The sequence below is a fragment of the Muntiacus reevesi genome, chromosome 2, assembly GCF_963930625.1.
Source record: "Muntiacus reevesi chromosome 2, mMunRee1.1, whole genome shotgun sequence".
Classification (NCBI taxonomy): Eukaryota; Metazoa; Chordata; class Mammalia; order Artiodactyla; family Cervidae; genus Muntiacus; species Muntiacus reevesi.
Window position 1 is genome coordinate 121,368,490 of NC_089250.1, and position 24,004 is coordinate 121,392,493.

The following is a 24,004-nucleotide window of genomic DNA, read 5'->3' on the forward strand; positions in this document are numbered from 1 at the left end:
CCCCATTCCTTTAGCTTCCAGACTCTTCCTTCCCTGGAAGTATCCTTTCTTCACTGAAAACGGAGTGTCATGTAGGCCTTCAAGCATTGGCTGGGGTGGGGATCTATAGCCTGAACCAGGGCCCCTGAACTAGCTCTCAGGAGTAAGTGGTTCCACGCATCGGTGGGTTCAGTTTGGGCTCAGGAGGGAACCCCTTAATGTCCCAGGGCCAAGCCTCTGTGGCCTGGCAGAACCCCAGGGGATGGTAGCATCCACTGGCCTCCAGCTATCAGGCTCCCAGACTTCCTGTTAGGGTGACTAAGCCCAGCCTTAATTAGCTGGGCTCTGATGAACTGGACACTCCCAATTCCCTCATTTCCAGGATAATAATAGCTCCCTGTTCAAACCAGACTTTCCTCCCAAAGGACCAATTTCAAACTCTTCGTATGGCTGATTTATTCTGCTCCCTGTCTAACTAATCCAGCCACGATTTGTCTCTTACCGTCTGTGAACCCAGTAGCATTCTGGTCTGAATCCACAAGGACATCTCACAGCATAAGGACGCTGGCATATAGATGGAACTTAATGGGTTCAAAGCCTGTTCCTTTCCTCCCCTCCCCTTGCCACTCTGTCCTCCCAGTTAGCAGACCACACCACGGTTCCCATGCCCATTTTCCAGATTGGAATCCTGAGACTCAGAGCACTAATGCAGAACATGGCAGGGGTTTCTAGTTACTTCATGTCATTGCCATTACTTCGTAGGTTTGGAAGGACAGGGATTTTTGTCTTCTATTACCAAGAAAGCCATCTCCATCAGAAAGAAGTGCCAGCCTAGATGTCCACCAGATTTTTAAGAGAACTGCCCCAACAATGATTCCAAGGTGGTATATTTATTTATCAGATTATGCAGGGGGATAGTGTTTGGATTCTCCATCTACTAACTAATTTTCTCATCTGTTTATATAGAAGTGAATTAAAATCTTCCATTATGGTTATAGCTTTGCAATTTTTTATCATTCTGTTGGGTTTTGCCTTATGCATATTGATACAATATTGGTTTTGATACTTCAGGGCTACCTTATTCAAGAATATACAGCTCATAATTGCATATCATTCTTTTGAGGATAGTGAATTCCCATTACCCCCAAATGCCATTTGCCTTAAATTCTATTGTATCTGTGATTAATATTGCTTCACCATCATTATTTAGGTTTGCACATGCCTGGTGTATGTATTTTTTCTATCCCTTAATTTTCTGGATAATTTTATTTTAGTTCTGTCACTTATAACAGCATATGGATGGATTTAAAAATTTTTTAACCTGATGGTATCTATCCTTTAATAAGTAAGTTAATCTGTTTGCTTTTTTGTGATTACCAATATAACTTGGACTTACTTCAGCTATCTTATTTTATAGCTTCTTTTTTCCATACCTTTCCATTGCTTCTCTTTTTATTTGTATTTTTCCTGCACAGGCAATTTTTGCTTTCTTTATGGTTTTGAAATGATTACATTTTTCTGTTCTTGCAGTTGTTACCCTGATCTTTCCAATTTATATCCCTAACTTACCTTCTCCTTTGAGCTGAGAATAATCTGCATTTTTATTCATCATCTCTATCCTTCCTCTCAAGTATGATAAGGATCTTGCCAGGCACAACCACCCAGCCATGGAGGCCTTGGCCTCAATTTGTTATTTTTGTCCGAAGTCAGTTTTACCTCTTATCCTGAGATATAAAATATGACTTTTAATTTTTATAATCAAAAGTGCACTATAGATTCTGACATGCTTTATAGATTCGATGCTGTATGAGTGATGTGTTGTTTAAATTATTACCAGTTTCCTGGCCCAACAGATATTCTTTGTACTAACTACATGTTCACATTTTCCTAACCATTAACTCTTGAGCCTTTTGAGATTCAGGGGAGGCCTGAAGCAAAGGCTTTTACTTCAAGAGAGGGGGGACGAGGTTGGAGGGAAGAGTTCTTATACCCAAGAGTGTCACAAAGTGTCCTGTTCAATTTCAATGCTAACATATCTGAAAACTAAAACAAGGAAAATCTTGAAAGCAGGGTAACAGACATTCACGCATATGAGACCAATGCAAAATGAGGGCTACATGCACTTTCATAGAGCAAAATTGGCCTGAAAGGGACTCTTGGGGTAGAGGAAACTAAGGTGAGCATGGAATCTTAAATATTAAGAACCACTCCATTGCTAGTCCCTCTGATGTAACCCTCATTGACCACAATCTACCCACACTTCTATCTCTCCCCAGTCCTCGTTCATCTACTCTTTATCTCCCATTTCATCCATTTTCTCATCCTGCAAGTTCCTTTCGAAATCATTTTCAACGCTAAGCTCACATATGGTTCAAAATCCCTGGTTCTCCTGGCATTTTGCCATTCCCACCTTGCCAGGCTCCAATGCCAGAGGAGCCAACACCTGGCTTCCCCTCTGCCCCTTGGTCCGTGCAGCGCAGAGAGGGAGGCTGTGGAACTGCACGCCTCAGCTCCTCAACAAGCCAGTCCTTGCAAACCTCCCCTGGCCCCTTGAGGCTGCTGCATAACCCAGTTTTCCATCCCTTGCTGGCCTCCAGCATGTTCCTCCAGCAGCTGTTCCCAATCTTTCTCCTCTCTCCAAGCCCACACACCCACCCCCACTTCCTGATGAATGAGCTTCATAATTTATTGAAATTTCATCTGATAATGACGTTCTTACTTTCTCTCCCCTTTCCCTCAGAATGTCTCTATCTTCCCCCAGTGGGTCTTTATTGAGAAATAGTCTTCCTCTTTTCAAGACAAACTTTTCCTCCTGGACTCTGGATCCCTCACCTTCCTGATTCCTTCTTGACCTCTTTCCACGTGTCTGTCTTATAACTTCTTTTTTTTTTTTTTTTTTTTTTTTTAGCTTTACTGAGATATAATTCATATACAAAAGCATGCATATATTTAATTTTACATCTTGATGAATTTGGACATATGCATACTCCTATGATACCATCCCACAACCACAACACCAAGGCACTAAAAATATACATCACTTTCAAGAAAATTTCCTTGTCTTCTTTTTTTTTTTTCAGTAAGAATATAGCATGAGATCAATCTTCTTTACATATTTTAAAGAGACAATACTATGGGACTTCCCTGCTGGCTTAGTGGCAAAGAACTTGCTTGCAGTGCAGGTGATGCGGAAGACCCAAGTTAGATCCCTGGGCGGGAAGATCCCTTGGAGGAGAAAATGGCAATCCACTCCAGTATTCTTGCCCGGAGAATCCCATGGACAGAGGAGCTTGGCAGGCTACATTCCATACGGTTGCAAAGACTCAAACACGACTGAATCGACTTAGCACACACGCACACACACACAATACTATATTGTTAACTAACAGGTAAGATGTTGTATAACAGAATCTCTAGAACTTATTCATCTTGTATAATAAATTCCATTCCCATTGAAAACAACTGCTCATTCCCTCCTACACCCCAGCCTCTGACAACAACCATTTTATTCTCTGCTTCTCTGAGGCTGGCTATTCTAGATGGTTCATATAAGTGGGATCATGCGGTCTGTGTCCTGTGACTGGCTTACTTCACTTGACATAATGTTCTCTAGGTTCATCCATGCAGTCACAAATGGCAAAATTTCCTTTTTTAGAGATTAAATATACACATGTGTATATATATATATATATATATGATACATATCATTTCTTTGTCCATTCATCTGTTGATAAACATTTGATTTGTTTCCATATCATGACTATTTTATATAATGCTATAGTGGACGTGGGGATACAGATATCATTTAGACTTCTTGATTTCAACTTTTTTGGATATACACCCAGAAGTGAAATTGCCAGAACATATAGTAGTTCTGTTTTTAATTTTTTTGAGGAACCTCTGTACTGTTTTCCATAGTGGCTGTACCATTCTACATTCCCACCAACATTGTATAAGCATTCCAATTTCTCCACATTCTTGCCAATATTTATCTTTTGCTTTTGCCAATTATCATCCTAACGGACATGAGGTAATATCCCACTATGGTTTTGATCTTCATTTCCTTGATGATTAAGGATATTGAACACCTTTCCATACACCTGGTGGCCATCTGTATGCCTTCTTTGGAGAAATGTATATACAAGCCCTTTGACAATTTTCTAATTGGACTATTTGCGGGGAGGGGTTGCTATTGAGTTGAAGGAGATATTTATGTTTGGGATAGCATCCCCTTATTAGATGGATGGTTTGCATATATTTTCTCTCATTCCATAGGATGCCTTTTCACTGTTGTTTGCTATTTCCTTTCCATTTTAGTTTGATATAGTCCCACTTGTCTATTTTGGGTTTTATTTCCTGGACTTTTGGTATCAAATCCAAGAAATCTTTGCCAAGACCAATGTCAAGAAGTTTCCCCCCACCAATGGTTTCTCTGAGGAATTTTATAGTTTTAGGTCTTACGTATTTAATCCATTTTGCTTTGGTTTTTATTTATGATGTCAAATAGAAGCTTAATTTCATTCTTTTGCATGTGGATATGGAGTTTTCCCAGAACCATTTTTTTTAAAGAGATGATCCCTTCTCACTGTATTTTCTGTCTTGTGACTTCTCTTCCTCTACAAAACTCAGGGAAACTGAGTTTATCCCCTTAAAATAAACTATGTCCTTAGGCTTGTTGTCTTTCTGATTCCTGCCCATCTGCATCCCAACTTCCCGTCGTGACTGTAAAGCTGAGTAGTGAGCCAGGCAGTCACCACTTCTCACGTTGCCGTCCACCCACCCTTGGGCCACAGGCGTTGTGCCCCGCCCACAAACACACCCGTGGAAGAGCGGGTGCAGAGGCTCCTTTGTGCTTCTCACTTCCTTTGGCTTCTTCACGATTTGTTACTCCTGTGACTTCCAAGTCTCAGTTTCTCTGATGTGACAAGTTCTCCCGCTTCACATTAACCCTCAATTTCCTTCCCACAAATCTCTAGGATTCTGCCCTTGACCCTCCTCTTTTGCTGCATATCACCTATGATTCTCAACGGGGAGACATGGCCCTTTAAAACTTATCATCCAAACTGGGACACTTTGGAGGATTAAAGAAATTATGTAGAGCAATAGGTGTCAGGCAGGACTGTCCTGGTCAGACTACCCATAGTGCTGTTGTAAAGGTACTGGGATTTGTTTTAATCAAGTATGATAAGACATGCAGACTTGGAAATTATTGTCTTGACTTTGTTACATCCACAGATCCCTAGAAACAGGAGACACATCCTGACATGTAGGGCCACCAGTGTCAATCAAGAGGCAGAGGAAGGGGGAAATTGTGGGCAAATGCCTTTACTGTGGTTTTCGTGGGAATGATTAGACAGGCCAGAATGATGTTGCTTAGGATTGGCTAGTTTGAATGATTTTAGTAGTTCTGGGGCACGTTTCAGGTATGTGGCCCTGGGTGATTAGGGCAGATGGCTACTGGCCCAAAGTGTGAGAACCACTAGAGGAGGTAGTCGGGGTATGGGCCCTGAATTGGTTGGTTTGCAGTTGAAAAGCATACTCTCAGGTGGGTTGTTTACTATCTTTAGGGACTGGCAGCAAGGTTGCAAGGTGTCCAAGCCTCAGAATACAGAAAATAAAAGACAGGATCAATAGCTTGACTCCGGGTTAAACAGTTACAGTTTTGCTGAACTACGGCACTTCTCACGGCTTTAGATATCAAGGAGACTTTAATAAAGACAGTCCTCCCAAGGATAGAAAAAGGGAGTTTGGAGGCTGTTTTTGGTTTTTGTTTGTGTGTAATTTACTTGGCCTTTTTTCTCAGACTCATGGGGTTGATGATTCTGAAAAGCACTCTAGTCTGAGAGCAATGCTCTCAGGAGTCTGTGGGGCCATGCATAAGCAGATGAGTCCTCCTGCATCCTGCAAGTCACATCAGCTGGACCAGTACCTATTTCACTGGCATGCAGTCGTCCCCAGCCTCCAATTAAGGTGACCTTTATCCTGAGAAGCTAATATGACCCATCTGTTCCTTCTCTTTAGTTACCCTCAGGGACATAAACTAAGCCAGCCCTTCCCCTTCGTCCTTGGCTCCAGTCAAGCTGATCAGCTTGCAGTTTCCAGAATGCAACACATTTCTCTCTTCTGCACCTTTTCTCATACTACTTGCTTCAACTAAAAAAATTATACATATATATGAAGAGCATAATCCTAATATATATAAAATCAAATATATATATAATCATATATGTTCATCTGTATAAAGAACCATATATGTGAAGTTTGAGGTGCACATATATATGAAGATGTTCAGAAAAGGAAGAGAAAGTGGACTCTGCTATGGACCCACATTTCAGTATCCCAAAGTCCTGTATATCACACCTACCATGTCTTTCTTGTCAACTTGCTCTCCTGCCCTCCAGAATGACCACTTCTAACCTCTCTCCTGCTAACTCTCCCACTGCGTACAATCCCCCTCACTCCAAGCAGATGACACTGCCCGTACTTCCAGGGGGAACCTTCTGGAAAGGTTCCAGGAGAAACTGTCTGGCACACAGTCCCCAGCTGAGCCCCTGAGCCCCTGAGCCCAGCTCTCACCCTCCACCCTTGCTTGACTAGCCGCACTGGTCTCTCAATTCCCTGAACACAGCCTGCTCCCCCTGCATAGGCCCACTGCAGGCAGCTCTGTCTCTGCCATTTGGTACGTCTGGTAGGCCCTCAGCAAACTAACTCTTATTTGCCCTGCAGATCTCAACTCAGACATCACTGCCCCCTTGTCACTAGCCCTGAACCCTAAGAACGGATTCCCTTCCTCTGTCATATGTTCTCCAGGCACCTGCTTCCTTTCATACCTTGCATCTCCTCAAATAATCATCATAAGATGATGTTTAAATTATAGGCATTGTAATCTTCCTGAAGTGTTTGAAAGCACCATGGGAACGAGGCGCCTATCTGCTTCTGCTGCTTGGGTTGCCCCTGACACTTAAGAAATACTCAGTAATATTTACAACATGAAAGAAAAGGAAAAGAGAGTAAGTCAATGAATTAATGAATGAAAGTTGTCTTTAATGCCCATGTTGAAGAATCTTGATCTGATAGGAAATAGAAGCTGTGGCTTGGCAGAGACTCCCTCCTTAACCAGACTATAGCCAGGTACCTCCAAGCTCTCCTCTGGACTAGGCCTTGTCTTTGGCTGGCAGAACCCAGGGTCATGTGCCAACAGAGTCTGAATGGGATGAGGAGACCTGGGACCAAACTTTGGGACAAATTTATACTCACTTACAGTAAACCCACCTGTCACGAACCCAAGATGGCCCTGGGGAGAGAGCCCTGGCCTCTTTCTGGCCTAGGTCTGGCTGGCCCTGGCCAAGCTGCCAGCCTGCCAGTTCAGAAGGTGCCTGGGGACGCGTGGAAATGACCGTTCTCATGCTCTCTGGTAAGGTTGCCTGGGAGTGGAGATGTATCAGACTCCAAACCTCACCTTTCAAGCTTTCCTAGAACAGAGCCTATGAGGCAAAAACACCTCCTGGTTGTTCTCATTCCCTAAACGGCTGTGTTTTATGATGTGTTAAGTTTGGGGGGAAAAACGAAAATTCCTCCAGCTGTGCAGTTATCCCAGCTGAAGGCCTTGCAGGACGGTGATTTATGATCTGCTGAGTGCCAGCAGCGTGCTCGGCTCCACGAGAGGGCCCGAGAGGGGAGGCCGGGCCAGGGCACCGCGCCGCACCCCACACAGCAGGCACGACCTCCATGGAGACCCTTCAGGTTGAGAGGCCGCTGTGGGCCCAGGGCTCTGCGCACACTGGGACTGTCTCCAAGCCTTGGAAACGATTGGCCTGCTATTCCAGTCACCTTGAGAGCCCAAGCCTGGCCTTGGTTCATGGCGCTTCTTTGGCTTGAGCGACGGCCTCCTGAGCTGAAGGCCCCGTGGGCAGCTGTTCCTGGCCTGGGGCCCTTGCAGCTTTGCCCCCATCTCAGTGCCTGGGCCCAGGGTAAGCAGGGTCTGTTTGTCCTGGCGGCTGACCTGGTGACCTCAGAGCAGACTTGGTTGGCCAGCACCCCACTTCCAGACCTAGATGTGAAGGCTGCTGTCCACGTTTCCTTCTCCAGGAAGCAGAAGGCTGTGCCAGTGGAGAAGACTTCACAGTTGGCCTGCCCAGCAGGTTTGGAGCTTTCTGGTTACATGGAGGGGAGCCAGGCCAGGCTTTGGGCAGAGTAATCTCATTAGAGGTAACAGGCTCTCCTAGAGGGGCACACACTCTGACTGCTGGCATGGGTGAGGGGGTGCCCTGTGGTGGGGGGCTGACAAAGGTGGGACCACTTTAGTGGCAGGAAACCATTTCAAGGTGGTTATAAAGGATCCAGGCAAACACTGATCCAACGGCCTCCCCCCTTCCTTCTTTGATAGAGCACATCCCACCCTCTCCAACCTAACTGTAGAAACTGCCTGTCATTCCAGGTCAGTCTTTACCAGGGAGCGGGCTGAGCAGCCTGGAGGGGTGAGAACTTGGGGCTTCCGGTCACACAGAAGCCTCCTGAGTTCAAACAACAGGTGCCCTGGGCTCTGTGGGCCCTGGGGGCCAGTGCTGCTGGCAAGTGGAAAATCAGCCCACACAGGAAGTGTCAGGGTGGCTGTGTTTCTGTCCACAAAGAGGCTCGTTGTCAGCTCCAAATCCAAGCAGAAAAGCAGGGAGACCCTGAGGCCCACTGAAGAGCTGAGGCAGAGCAGAGGTGTGGAGAATGGGGGCAGCTGGCTCTGGGTACAATTACATGTGACTTAGAGTCCGCCTCACCAACAAGGACCAATTAACCTCTCTTTCGGGGGTTCCTGTGAGCTCCAGATGGGGTAACAGACCCAAGCATCCACTGTGCTGTGATCTTGCTCGGCAAGGAGGCACTGCTCTCACACCCCAGGGTGGCTGGTGCTGCTCTTCCCAACAGGTCACGCAAAGAACAGGCATTCAACTACATTTAAAGCTAGAATAAACTCACCTTGCTGCCTCTTCTTCTGTCATTTATGTAACCACTCATTTAATTAATGCTTCGGGGCACAGAAAATATTTTAAGCATTAACAATACAGAGTGAATACGATGAAGTTGGAAATGTGTTAGACCAAGGTTAATCCAGAGGTGAGCAGTAAAATTATCACTGCAACAATAAACTTTTAATATCATGGTCTGTTTTTTTTTTTTTTTCTTTCCCCCTTTCCTCAGGTGGGATGGATTGTTTTGTAAGAGAAAAATCACATGGAAAACTAGAGCATAATAATTCTGAGAGGAGCTGTGCCTGTTCTAAGCCTGGCCCAGTGCTGACCTACCCTGTCTGAAGGGACCCTGAGTTAGAAAGAAGTTGGGATACAACCAAGAAAGAGACAAATGACAGCTGATCCCAGCAACTAGGGCCTGCCGATTCTGGTACCCACCCTTCCTTTTCAGCAGCCTGGAATATAATGACGGCTTGTTCTCAGTGTGGATCTTTCTTGCCAGGAAAAGTCATTACAAGGAACTGGCCTCAGGGTCTCACTACTGTCTGTGGAAAGATGAACAACCACTTCTACTTAAAAGATGGCCGTGATCCTACTCTCATAGCAGGAGGAACTCACATATAGACCACACCCACTCAAGAGGACGCCATGTACTGGGCCCGTGCAAGGCCAGATACACTCAAGCCGGGCCAATGTGGACAGTGTGCTACAGCCAGCAGCAGGATTCTGAAGGGGCCTGGTGAGCCCCTATTTTGCTTCAAGGACTGTCACTTTCTCTCCTTGTTATCCTTCTGATCATTCTCTGTGAGTGAGTCATGTCTTCTCAGTTTCCAGGGTGAACAGGGCTTTAAATCAGAAAGAAGCTCACCTTCTTACCACTGTCTCTGGAACACACAGGGTTAGGCACTTTCAACATATCCAAGCACTATGCGTGTGGAGAGAAGAATCTGGGGTTGACCAACACTCTGAATTATTTTTAGCCAACAACCTTTGGTTTACCTGTTATCTACAGAAAAAGCTAAGCAAAAGGGAATCCCCAAGTCCAGAAGGATTCATGTACCAGTGATTCCCAAAATGCCTTATACAAACAGCACCAGCAATCAAGATGGTGATTGTATATTCATTGTTACCAGACTGCCTCTCTTGAGAGGTGGTCCGGGAGAGAATGTCAAGTGCTGTCTACTTAACAACTCTAGTCTTTAGCACTGCAGCATGAGAATGCAAAATCTCTTCACTTCATGAAAAGGGAGAACTCCTGAGGGCCCTCTGTGACAACACTAAGCTGCTTATTCACTTAGTTTCTCTAATAGTAAACAAGCGTTCGTGGTGACCGGCTTCACCAAAACACTGAGAAAATGCACCCTGAAAATAAGGTATGGACATTCATTCACTCATTCAAATATATGAACTACTTGAAATTGAGGAGCAGGGACATATGCAGAAGTCTGCGCTGATAAGGACAAGTTCAGAGGCAGCAGAGAGAAGTCCAAGCTTCCAGCCCTGACAATACCAACACCATCCATGAGTGTTCACTGTAGACAGAAGGGTTTCCTGTCAGAGTGGAAAGGAGCAACCATGGGAACTATTCAAACACCAGAAGAGAAGAAACAGACAACCGGCAGCTGAAGAATACTCAATAGATGAGAATTATGGTTCCACAAAACAAGAACTAAAGGAGAGAGAAGCCCTCAAAAAGAAGGAGGAGGAGAAGAAAAAGGTCATGGGAGAACAAAAGAAGTTTAAACATGAGTAGATAGTGCTTGGGGAAAAATTTCTTATTTCCTAAACCCAGTCAGCCTTTTTGTCTTCGCTGGTCTGGCCATTAATAAGTTAAATGGAACAATGACATATATTATCTGCCTGTTTACATGAGAATTATGTTTTCAACACAACAGCTTCCTCCATAACAACATTCAATGCTATGAGGTTAAGTGAATGTCTACAAAATGTCTACAAATATCTACAATACCTACAAAACCCTCCAAATGAGAAAAGAACGACATGTGAATTTTATGCAGAGCCTAACAAACAGAATACTACATGAGAAAGACATTTTCAAACATTCCAGACATGAAATATAGAACTCATGAGCTCTTCTTGGAAAAGCTATTGGAGGATAAATGCTAATAAATGCAATAGAATTCCTATATAACCACTAAAGAGACGAAAGAAAGTTTTCTATTATAATCCAATATCTAATTCATTCATCCTTCTTCCTGTAATCATAATTTCATACCAAAGATCAAGAGAGATGGCATTTTCTGTGTGCAAGTCCTTCTCCTGGTCCATCTGATGCTAGTATACTAGTCTGTACCATGGAACTCCCACAGAATGAAGTTTGTCACTCAATCATGTTTGACTCTTTGTGACCGCATGGACTATAGCCCCCCAGACTTCTCTGCCCATGGAATTCTCCAGGCAAGAATATTGGTGTGGGTAGCCATTCCCTTCTCCAGGGGATCTTGCCAACCCAGGAATCAAATCCAGGTCTCCTGCACTGCACACATTCTTTACCATCTGAGCCACCAGGAAGCCTATGGAATGCAGTACGTCCCAAGAACTCTTCTCTTATTAACTCTCATGGGACTGGTTTCTGTGGAATATGCCTAAGCATTTCTGGATAGTATGCTCATGCCTATGATATGAACATTGCTCCAAAACACTGACATTACCTGATAGGTATGCAATGACAATTTTTCTGTTCATCCATTCTCTATTCATCTTTTACTGAGAACTTATTCTATTTAGGCATCGCACTTGGTAATAATGACTCAAAGCAGAGGAAAGCACAGCTGAACCTATGACAGCTCCTAAGAAAGTCACCCATTAATAATTATGATGTTGTGTTTGCTGTAGTTGTGATATAAACAATCGCTCTAATGGTCTAGGGGTGAGAGTGAAGAAAGTGTATAATGCTTCATAAGTCTGCACCTATTTAAAGGAGAGGGCTTTAAGAGGAATATGACCCTGTCCCTTCCTGCTCTGCTCAGAAGAAAGGTGGGTGGTGGGGAAGGCAGAGAAGTACCAGGAGATCACACCTGCATGACTATCCATGTATCTGGGTGTGGACGACTAGGGAACTTGTGAGTGACAGTAGACAGGGAGGGCACTAGCAGTGTACATTTGTGATTCTCCAGCAAACCAGCCTACTCAGCCCAGGGTGCCCCCTGCCCACAGGTCTATGGAGGCTCTCTCGCAGTCCCCCAGCTTTACCTCTCAGGTTCCTGCACTTCTCCAGCATCCCTTCCAGGTAGGACACCGTCCTGGCCACTGACACAGATCTAGTCCTGGCCTCATTATTACAGTGATGAGCAGAGGCCTCTTTTCTTCTCACTTAATGAATCCCAACAAAAGTGTATTCTCAGATTACTTGTTATTATTGCGCTGCTTTCTATGACTTGCTTTTATAGCTTATCTTTCCATCAACATACCTTCCCTGAAGGTCAAGAGTCAGAGGAGATGTGAGTGACCCTGCTCAACCCCAGGCCTCCCTTACAAATGCCTTACTCAGGCTCTTTGGCTCCGGCAGGAGCCTGGCAGTCTCTCTACCCCCTGGATGACTCTCCCCCACAGAACTTGACCAGAGGAGCTAGGGGGTGGCCATTGAGGCCAAATGCCATCACTCAGCTCTGAGGGTAGCAGTTAGTACCAGTGGGCAGAGACACTGTCACCCCTTAGAAGTCATTAGAACACTCGTAAAAACAAGCTGCTCACATAAGTATGCCAGCTCAGGCACCCTGAGCAGGCCACAACAGACCCCGATCCTCAATGGCAAGCCAGCTTGGACAGTCGCTAAGGGACGCACACACCATTTTGTTTTGTAGGGCCGGAACTGCTCAGACTCTGGAATGCTGTGTCTCTTTGATTTGGCCCTTTGTTGAAAATAGCTTTAATGTTCTGCTTTGTTTTCTGCTTTATACAGGCAGAATTCCCTGTGAACAAGCACTTTAACACCAGAGTACTGAGCTCTTCAGATGTATTTTTTGAGAGAATAAAAATACTAACAGGTATTTCTGGGAAGTAAGTTTTCTACGCTGGGTTTGTGAGAGGATTGGTTCTGGATTGCTGACATCCCAAGTGGCTGAACCTGAGCAGAAAGGATACTGTTTGAGAATATTGAAGGTGTTCTATGGTGTATACTTAACCAAAGCCTTCTATGTCTAGAAAGAACTTAAGAATCATCAGGAGTAAGAAAGGCATGATCTTTTACATGAAGGGGCACTTAGTCATTTCCTTGGAGCTACTATCCAAGCTTGACTGTGTAGTGGACTATTTCCCCAGTTCCACAGCTACCCAACATTTCAGAAGACAAGTCCGAAACAGCACTTGATTTGTCGGAAGGCTGCAATGTCTTACTATTAAATGAACATTTCCTGTAAGTATGCTGCATCTACTTGCTAGCAGATTAAAGCAATTCTCTTCAGTTCCTAGTTTGCTAAGAACTTTCTTTTTAAAAATAAAAAATGGATATAAAATTTCATCAAAACTTTTTTCTGCATTTATTGAGCTGTGTATAGGATTTTCTCTTTTAATCCATTAATGTGATGAATCACATTCACTGATTTTACATTGTCAAACCAATTTGGCATTTCTAGAATAAGCCAAATTTGATCATGATAGCTTATTCTTTTTACATTGCAGGAAAATTTGTGAAAGGCTTTGAAGTGGACCAAACGTGGATTACTTGGTGTTCTCAATGGAGGTTATAATCCATTTATATTAATAGTTATTGTAAAATATTGGCTACATTCCCTGTACTATATTCTTGTAGCTTATATTATACCTGTTTATGAATGCTTTTTAAAAATTTTTCCTGAGAACAAGGTTAGGGGTTCCCTCATTGATTGATAAGTTAAACACAAATTTTGACTTGTGTATATTTTGAGCTATTAAAATAATAATTATGCTGTCTTTAAAAATTGTCTTCTAACAGTTTTTTCCTAGGTTCAGTTTGCTACCACTTTGTTCAGATAAATGCATACATGTTCCTGAGTCAAATTGACCTCGTATGTTCTCATAGTTCCTTTCTGGGTTTTGCTATCAATGTTATGCTAATCTTTTTTTCTATCAAAGAACTGGATAAGATTGGAGAAATTTCTAATTATTTTTTTAGAACTTGCCAGTGAAGCTACCTACCTGAAGTTTTTATTGAGGAATGGTTCTAATTAGGAATCAGTTTCTTTGACATTTTAAACCTACTTATTATGAATTTCTATTTTGAGTATTAGTTTTAGTATTTTTCTAGGAATCTGTCCATTTCAAGTGTATTGGCATACACTTATTGATATGCTCTCATTTTCTTTTTTCAACATTTTTTATTGAGGGATAATTGACATATAACATTATCTAAGTTTCAGGTATACAACATAAGGGTTCTATATTTGTATACACTGCAAAATGATCACCAGAATAAGTCTAGTTAACATCCTATACCATACAAGTTTAAATTTTTTTTTCTTGTGATGAACACTTTTAAAATCTACTTTCTTAGTAGTTTTCAGATATTATATTGGTGACTATATTATTATCAATGGTCACCAAGCTGTATACTATATCCGCATGACTTATTTTATACCTGGAAATTTGTACCTTTGACCCCCTTCACTCATTTCGTCCACCCTCCAGCTATGGCTTCTAATAGATACCAATCTGTTTTCTATATCCATGAGCTTGGTCTTTGTTTTGTTTCATTTTTTAGATTTCACATACAAGTGAGGTCATGTAATATTTGTCTTCCTCTGATTTATTTCACTTAGCATAATGTCCTCAAGGTCCACTCATGTTGCTGCAAATAGCAAGATTTTCTTCTTTTCTGTTGCTGAATAGTGTTCATTGTGTGTCTGCGTATCTATGAGTGTGCGTGTGTGTGTATCTCACAACTATATCCATTCATCCATCTATGGATGGACACTTTGATGGTTGCCATATCTTGGCTATAGTAAATAATGCTGCTGAGAACACGAGGGTACATATATTTTTTCAAATTAGTGTTTTAATTTTCTTTGGATGAATACCCAGAAGTGGAATTGCTGGATCATAGAGTAGTTCTATTTCTAACTCCTTAAGGGCTTCCCTTGTGGTTCAGCTGGTAAAGAATCCACCTGTTATGCAGGAGATCTGGGGTCAATCCCTGGGTTGGGAAGACCCCCCGAGAAGGGAAAGGCTACCCACTCCAGTATTCTGGCCTGGAGAATTCTATGGACTGTATGGTCCGTGCAGCGGCACGCCGGCTGGAGCTGAGGCTGCATGGTGCTTGAGCGGCGGCTGTGCGGCGCTGAAGTGAGTTGAAGGAGACACCGGATGTCCAAGGGCAAAGGAGAAGCCCCAGCAAGATGGTAGGAGGGGCGGGATCACGTTTAGCATCAAACCCTGTACCCACCAGAGACGCTCAGGGGGCTCAAACAAACCTTGTGCAAACCAAGACCAGAGACCCCTCGGAGCCTGGGACAGAACCGTGTTCGGGTGTCTCCTGAGGAGGTTCGGGTCAGCAGTGGCCTGCTGCAGAGGCAGGGGATGGGCGCAGCAGACCTGGGTGTGGCATCAGCCCTCTCGGAGGAGGTCAGCTTAACCCCACAATAGAGCCCCCAGAGCTTACACAGGACTGGGGAAATGGGCTCTGGGAGGACACAGACAGAACTTTGTGTGCCCCAGGACCCAGGAGAAAGGAGCAGTGACCCCACAAGAGACTGACCCAGACCTGCCTGTGAGTGTCCAGGAGTCTCTGGCAGAGGCGTGGGTCAGTGGTGGCCTGCTGCAGGGTTGGGGGCACTGAGTGTAGCAGTGCCTGCAAGGGCCCTTTTGAAGGAGGTCGTCATTATCTTCATTACCTCCACCATAGTTTGGCCTCAGGTCAAATAACAGGGATGGAACACAGCCCTGCCCTTCAACAGAAAATTGTGTTAAAGATTTACTGAGCATGGCCCCGCCCAACAGAACAAGACCCAGTTTCCCCCTCAGTCAGTCTCTCCCATCAGGAAGCTTCCATAAGCCTCTTATCTTCCTTCAGAGGGCAGACAGACTGAAAACCACAATCACAGAAAACTAACCAATCAGATCACATGGACCACAGCCTTGTCTAGCTCAATGAAACTATGAGCCATGCTGTGTAGGGCCACCCAAGACGGACGGGTCATGGTGGAGAGTTCTGACAAAACATGGTCCACTGGAGAGGAGAATAGCAAACCACTTCAGTATTCTTGCCTTGAGAATCCCAAGAACAGTATGAAAAGGCAAAAATATAGGACACTGAAAGATGAACTCCCCAGGTCGGTAGGTGCCCAATATGCTACTAGAGATCAGTAGAGAAATAACTCCAAGAAAGAATGAAGAGATGGAGCCAAAGCAAAAACAACACCCAGTTGTGGATGTGACTGGTGATGGAAGTAAAGTCCGATGCTGTAAAGAGCAATATTGCATAGGAACCTGGAATGTTAGGTCCATGAATCAAGGCAAATTGGAAGTGGTCAAACAGGAGATGGCAAGGGTGAACACTGACATTTTAGGAATCAGAGAACTAATATGGACTGGAGAGGGTGAATTTAACTCAGATGGCCATTATATTCACTACTGTGGGCAGGAATCCCTTAGAAGAAATGGAGCAGCCATCATAGTCAACAAAAGAGTCCAAAATGCAGTACTTGGATGCAATGTCAAAAACAACAGAATGATCTCTGTTCATTTCCAAAGCAAACCATTCAATATCACAGTAATCCAAGTCTATGCCCCGACCAGTAATGCTGAAGTTGTATGGTTCTATGAAGACATACAAGATCTTCTAGAACTAACACCCCCAAAGATGTCCTTTTCACTATAGGGGACTGGAATGCAAAAGTAGGAAGTCAAGAGATACCTGGAGTAACAGGAAAATTTGGCCTTGGAATACAGAATGAAGCAGGGAAAAGGCTAATAGAGTTTTGCCAAGAGAACGCACTGGTCATAGCAAACACCCTCTTCCAACAACACAAGAGAAGACTCTACACATGGACATCACCAGATTGTCAACACTGAAATCAGATTGATTATATTCTTTGCAGCCAAAAATGGAGAAGCTCTATACAGTCAGCAGAAACAAGACCAGAAGCTGACTGTGACTCAGATCATGAACTCCTTAATGCCAAATTCAGACTTAAATTGAAGAAAGTAGGGAAAACCATTAGGCCATTCATGTATGACCTAAATAAAATCCCTTATGACTATACAGTGGAAGTGAGAAATAGATTTAAGGGACTAGATCTGATAGACAGAGTTCCTGAAGAACTATGGACAGAGGTTCGTGACATTGTACAGGAGGCAGTGATCAAGACCATCCCCAAGAAAAAGAAATACAAAAAGGCAAAATGGTTGTCTGAGGAGGGCTTACAAACTGTTGAGAAAAGAAGAGAAGTGAAAAGCAAAGGAGAAAAGGAAACATATACCCATTTGAATGCAGAATTCCAAAGAATAGCAAGGAGAGACAAGAAAGCCTTCTTCAGTGATCAGTGAAAAGAAATAGAGGAAAACAATGGAATGGGAAAGACTAAAGATCTCTTCAAGGAAATTAGAGATACAAAGGGAATATGTCATGCAAAGATGGGCACAATAAAGGACAGAAATGGTATGGACCTAACAGAAGCAGAAGATATTAAGAAGAGGTAGCAAGAATACACAGAAAACTATATAAAAAAGATCTTCATGGCCCAGATAATCACAATGGTGTGATCACTCACCTAGAGCCAGGTGTCCTGGAAGGTGAAGTCAAGTGGGCTGTCGGAAGCATCACCACGAACAAAGCTAGTGGAGGTGATGGAATTCCAGTTGAGCTATTTCAAATCCTAAAAGAGGATGCTGTGAAAGTGCTGCACTTAATATGCCAGCAAATTTGGAAAACTCAGCAGTGGCCACAGGACTGGAAAATGTCAGTTTTCATTCCAATACCAAAGAAAGGCAATGCCAAAGAATGCTCAAACTACCACACAGTTGCACTCATCTCACATGCTAGCAGAGTAATGCTCAAAATTCTCCAAGCCAGGCTTCAACAATATGTGAACCGTGAACTTCCAGATGCTCAAGCTGGTTTTAGAAAAGGCAGAGGAACCAGAGATCAAATTGCCAATATCTGCTGGATCATAGAAAAAGCAATAGAGTTCCAGAAAACCATCTACTTCTGCTTTATTGACTATGCCAAAGCCTTTGACTGTGTGGATCACAATAAACTGTGGAAAATTCTTCAAGAGATGGAATTACCCAACCACCTGACCGGCCTCCTGAGAAATCTGTATGCAGGTCAAGAAGCAACAGTTAGAAGTGGACATGGAACAACAGACTGGTTCCAAATAGGAAAAGGAGTATGTCAAGGCTGTATATTATCACACTGCTTATTTAACTTATATGCAGAGTACATCATGAGAAATGCTGGGTTGGAAGAAGCACAAGCTGGAATCAAGACTGCTGGGAGAAATATCAATAACCTCAGATATGCAGATGACACCACGCTTAAGCAGAAAATGAAGAACTAAAGAGCCCCTTGATGAAAGTGAAAGAGAAGAATGAAAAAGTTGGCTTAAAGCTCAACAATCAGAAAACTAAAATCATGGCACCAGGTCCCATCACTTCATGGCAAATAGATGGAGAAAGAGTAGAAACAGTGTCAGATTTTATTTTCTTGGGCTCCAAAATCACTGCAGATGGTAACTGCAGCCATGAAATTAAAAGACACTTGCTCCTTGGAAGAAAAGTTATAACCAACCTAGACAACTTATAAAAAGCAGAGACATTTGCCAACAAAGGTTCATCTAGTCAAGGCTATGGTTTTTCCAATAGTCATGTATGGATGTGAGAGTTGGACTATAAAGACAAGCACCAAAGAATTGATGCTTTTGAACTGTGGTGCTGGAGAAGACTCTTGAGAATCCCTTACACAGCAAGGAGATCCAACCAGTCCATCCTGAAGGAAATCAGCCCTGAATATTCATAGGAAGGACTCATGCTGAAGCTGAAACTCCAATACATTGGCCACTTGATGCAAAGAAGTGACTCATTTGAAAAGATCTGATGCTGGGAAAGATTGAAGGCAGGAGGAGAAAGGGACGACAGAGGATGAGATGGTTGGATGGCATCACTGACTCAATGGACATGAGTTTGAGTAAACTCCTGGAGTTGGTGATGGACAGGGAGGCCTCGCCTGCTGCAGTCCATGGGGTTGCAAAGAGTCAGACACGACTGAGGCACTGAACTGAACTGAATAGCCCATGGGGTTGCAAAGAGTCAGACATGACTGAGCGACTTTCACTTTCACTTTAAGGAACCTCCATGATCTTTTCTGTGATGGCTGCACCAATTTATAACCTCATCAATATTGTATGCAGTTCCCACTTTGTCTACATGCCAGAACTTACCTTTTTCATAATAGCATTCTATCAGGTATGAGGTGTTACTTCATTGTGGTTTTGATATGCGCTTCCCTGATGATTAGTGATGCTGAGCATCTTTTCTGTACCAGTAGGACATCTTCTTTGGAAAAAATGTCTATTCAGATCATCTGCTCATTTTTAAAAAATCAGTTTCCTTTTGTGTTTGTTGTTACTGTTGTAGTTTGCTATTGAGTTGTAAGAGCTCTTTATAAATTTTGGACATTGACTCATTTCCAGGTATGAGTTGGGATGTGTTCTCATCCTATAAGCTGCTTTTTTCATTTCGTTGAGTTTTCTTTGCTGTGCAGTAGCTTTCTAGTTTGACACATTCTCACTTTTATTTTTTATTTTGTTGCCTTTGCTTTTGGAGCCTGCATTTTCTTTTTATAAAGTCTCCAGATTCTATAATAATTTTTTTTTCTATTCATGCTCTTTATTATTTGTGCCTTCTCTCAGCTTTCTAGATGTCTTATTATTAATAGAATCAATGTTGATCAAGCTATATTGATTCCCCTTATTATATATTTGCTATGTCATTTGTTTCTAGTCTTAACTTCCTCCAAATTTACTTTGGCTAATTTTGCTGTCCTTTAACTTCTTGAGATTAATGCTTGTTTATCTTACTAATTTTGCCCTTTCTTTCCTAACATATGTATTTAAGGTTACAAATTCCCCTCTAAATATTGGTATAGCTCTCTCAAAAAAGTTTTTCAAGTTTCCCCCTAAACTTTGTCACTGCATCTTACAAGCTGATATTGTTTTGTTTTTATTCATTTCAAAATATTTTCTAATTTCTCTTTTTTGTTTGACTCATAAGTTATTTAGAAGTACCTTGTTAAATTTCCAAATACCTTGGAATTTTCAAAACACTTTTATAGCATTGATCTCCATTTAATTCCATAAACATATAGTTCTTTTCCTTTTAATTATACTGAGACTATTTTGAACCCCAAATATAATGTTTGTGAATATTCCAAATGCACTTTTAAAAGTGTATATTCTGCTATAGTTTGGTGCAGTTCTCTACAAATGTCAATTAGATCAAGCAGGTTGATATTGTTCTACAATTCTTTTACATCCTTACTGATTTTCCATCTATTTATTCTATCAACTATTAAGAGGCAAAACTTTTAACTATAGTTGAAGATTTTTCTATCTCTCCAGTTTTGTCAGTTCTATCAGTTTTCGGCTTCATATGTTTTGAAGCTCTGGATTTGAAATGCCATTTTTCACATACAATATGTATTAAATTAAATGGGTTTCTCAGGCGGTGCTAGTGGTAAAGCACCTGCTTACCAATGCTGGAGACTTAAGAGATGGACCTGGGTCAGGAAGATCCTCTGGAGAAGGACATAGCAACCCACTCCAGTATTCTTGCCAGGAGAATCCCATGGACAGAGGAGCCTGGCGGGGACTACAGTCAATAGGGTTGCAAAGAGTCAGACATGACTGAAGCAACTTAGCATGCACACACATGTATTAAATATTCACAAATATATATGAGTCTATGGAGTCTATTTTTTGACTATTTTGTTCCACCAAACCATTTATGTATCCCTATACCAGTATCACATTGCTTTAATTACTGTGACTTTGGACAATACTTTGATTATTGCTAAGGCAAACCCTCTCCCTTCCGCACAACTAATTTTTCATTACAAAATATCATGGCTCGTGCATTTACTATTCATTCAGAATATCAGTATCAGTTGGTCAAGTTCCTGGTAAGTTTAATCTTCAGTATTTTATACATTTTATAAAATATATATGTTACATATCCCTATTGCTCAGAGATGCTTTTCCCATTAGAGATATATATCAGAGGTTGGCCAACTTCTTCTTTAAAAGGTCATGATGATAAATATTTCAGACTTTATGGGCCATATGATCTCTACCACCTTGCCACTGCCACTGCAGCACAAAAGCAGCTAAGGACAACATACAAAGAAACAGTCATAGAACTCTATTTACAAAAATAGGCAATAGGTCAGATTTGGCCTGCAGGCTAGTTTGCTGACCCTTGATATAAAGAAAGATTAATTTTTGGTGCATAGATATATTTTTATCCATACTTCATAATGAGTTTTCTAATACTATACTTGAGTTCACTATTTCTAGGTGGGCAAAATATCCAAACAAAAGATTATATGTTCCAATTTTCTAACATTTATGCCAATTATACCATTTTGTAATCTTATTGCATTGGCTAGATAACTCTAGAGCTGCTGCTGCTGCTAAGTTGCTTCAGTCATGTCCAACTCTGTGCAATCCCAGAAACGGCAGCCCACCAGGCCCCCCCCATCTGGGATTCTCCAGGCAAGAACACTGGACTGGGTTGCCACTTCCTTCTCCAATGCATGAAAGTGAGAAGTGAAAGTGAAGTCGCTCAGTCGTGTCCGACTCTTCGCGATCCCATGGACTTCAGCCTACCAGGCTCCTCTGTCCATGGGATTTTCCAGGCAAGAGTACTGGAGTGGGGTGACATCGCCTTCTCCAAACTCTAGAGGAGTACTCACCTATAGTGCTAACAGGAGGTACTCTTTTGTTAATCACAAGACTCTATTTTTTCATCTCCAATTATGATGATGCTTGCTAGTAGTGTTTAAAAAATGTTGAAGTTTCAGATATGATGGTTGCATCAGATATCTTTTCAGATTCCTTCTAATTCAAATCGTTTCATTATGAGGTCATTAGTTATTAGTTTTTGATTGTGGCAGTGGACACAATGGAGTTCCCCACTGAACGATTCATCATCGCATTGCTGACTTATTTAATGAATACTTTCCAATCTTCTGGTTTAGTTACCTGAACTTCAAGACAACATTGAAGAAAATTAATTTTTCCTGGAGATTGAGAAAAAATAAGTAGAAAATGAAACTCATTTGTTTTAAAGTTATGTAAGGTATTTTCCTTGAAATTTTTCAGTATAAATAAATCACTGAAATGACCTTTGAGTAACAATTGTAAACTTAATTGAAAATTCAATAGTCCTTTAGATAAATTGGGGTGAAAGGTCCAAAAGAAAAATAAATTGGTAAGACTTACATAAGCATAAAATCTACATTTATTTCTGAAAAGTCTGCGTCCAATATATAAATTCACCAAGAACATATGATTTAAACTATGTATTTAAAGTTGAAAGCTAACGTGTACATATGTGCTTATATTTAAATGTTCTAAAATTTCCTCTAAATAAGCATTTACAAACTCATATAGTGTTAGTGGGAGTTTCATATTCATATCCTAGGCAAAAATTGATTTATTATTCATATAAAACTTAGTATTTCAATTAGTCAAAAATTTTCAATTCAGAATTCACTTCCCCAAAATGAAATAAAAACAAATGCAATTAGCATTTTCATATTTACTTATTTCTCTGAAAAACTAAAAATTAGTCCAGCTATAAAAATATGAGGCACACATTAAAGAAGAAACATGTTTACCATCAAGAATTGTGGAAATTTTCTTTATAAGAACATTTCAAGGTCCAAATAATAAAAATACTTCAGGCAATACATAGTAAATCTTTCAATTTAAATAATAGCATAGAATCCTTTTCAGAAATATTATTGTACATTATATTTATTATTTTACTATGAGAGAAAAGAAAATTAGTAATATAAATATTAAAAGTCAATCATCAAAATTAATATTTAGCACAGATTATTTACAAAAACAATGTAAACAGGTAAAATCATCAATTAATTTAATATAAATTACAGTTCCAGCATTTAATTATTTTTAAAATGAGAAGAATCAGTTTTAATTCAATCTCTTCAAGTGTTCACTCAGCTAAGGGAACAAAATAAGCTCTTAAAAATTCAAGACTTATGGATTAATATTAGAAACTTTCTCAGTACAATGCAAAGACTACTCTGATTTTAACTGAAATTACATCATACAAAGACATGTATCACTTGCTTTATAGTTTATAATCAAGTATAACTGGTCACTAAAATTCCTTGACAAAAATATCACTGTAATTGTATGAAGCAAAGTCCTATAATAAGATGAATTTAATAATGGCCACATCTTTTCAAAAACAGAATATGGAAGTTTTCATTTTCACAACTATGAATTTGGTTCTCCAAAATCTGGTTCCCAAAGCCAACTTCTAAATGTTATGGCAGAGGTGGAGCAGTAATGGAAGTAAATGATTTAATGGAATGCTGAAGAATAAAATAATAATCATAGATTTTAGTTTGAAAAATATATCTGGCGTAACAGATACCTAGAAGTACGTAATAAAGCTTATATCAAGTTTATTGCCCTCTAAAGCTAAAGGGCAGAGATCAAGAGGCAAGTAAAATGTAATGTTTGCTTTTAACAAAGCAGACTAATATGTTAAGTGTTAGGGTGGGATAGGAAAGAACTCAAGAACGGGCAAAAATTTCCTCTTGGACTTTCTACATAAACATCTATTTTAGTTTTGGACTGTTCGCCAGTGTGCTCAAGTGATGGAGAGGAGGAACTCTGCCCACCCATGAAAATGCTTCCCAGACCTTGTCCAGCTGCTCTAGAAAGGCAGCTTGTCCTCTGAGGTCCCCGGGGCTCCACAGGAGTAGAGAACTACAGGGAAAGGGAATCCAATTTGCATAGAAAGTTGACCCTTTCTAACTGGGTTCTTCAGTGATCTAAGCTATTCAAATACCACCTAAAAGTACAGACTCTAGC

General features: G+C 41.5%; 1 protein-coding gene across 1 annotated transcript in view; it reads right to left on the reverse strand.

Annotated features, from left to right (window-relative positions):
- Window positions 1-8,407: 8,407 nt before the first annotated feature.
- The window catches only part of PTPN20 (protein tyrosine phosphatase non-receptor type 20), a 61,009-nt gene continuing 45,412 nt past the window's right edge, over window positions 8,408-24,004 (reverse strand). Inside the window, exons 10-12 of the mRNA XM_065919210.1 lie at window positions 23,833-23,899; window positions 15,350-15,505; window positions 8,408-8,713 (exon numbers count right to left, since the gene is read on the reverse strand). Of these exons, the coding sequence (XP_065775282.1) occupies window positions 8,408-8,713; window positions 15,350-15,505; window positions 23,833-23,899 (529 nt within the window). The remainder of the gene's footprint in view (window positions 8,714-15,349; window positions 15,506-23,832; window positions 23,900-24,004) is intronic.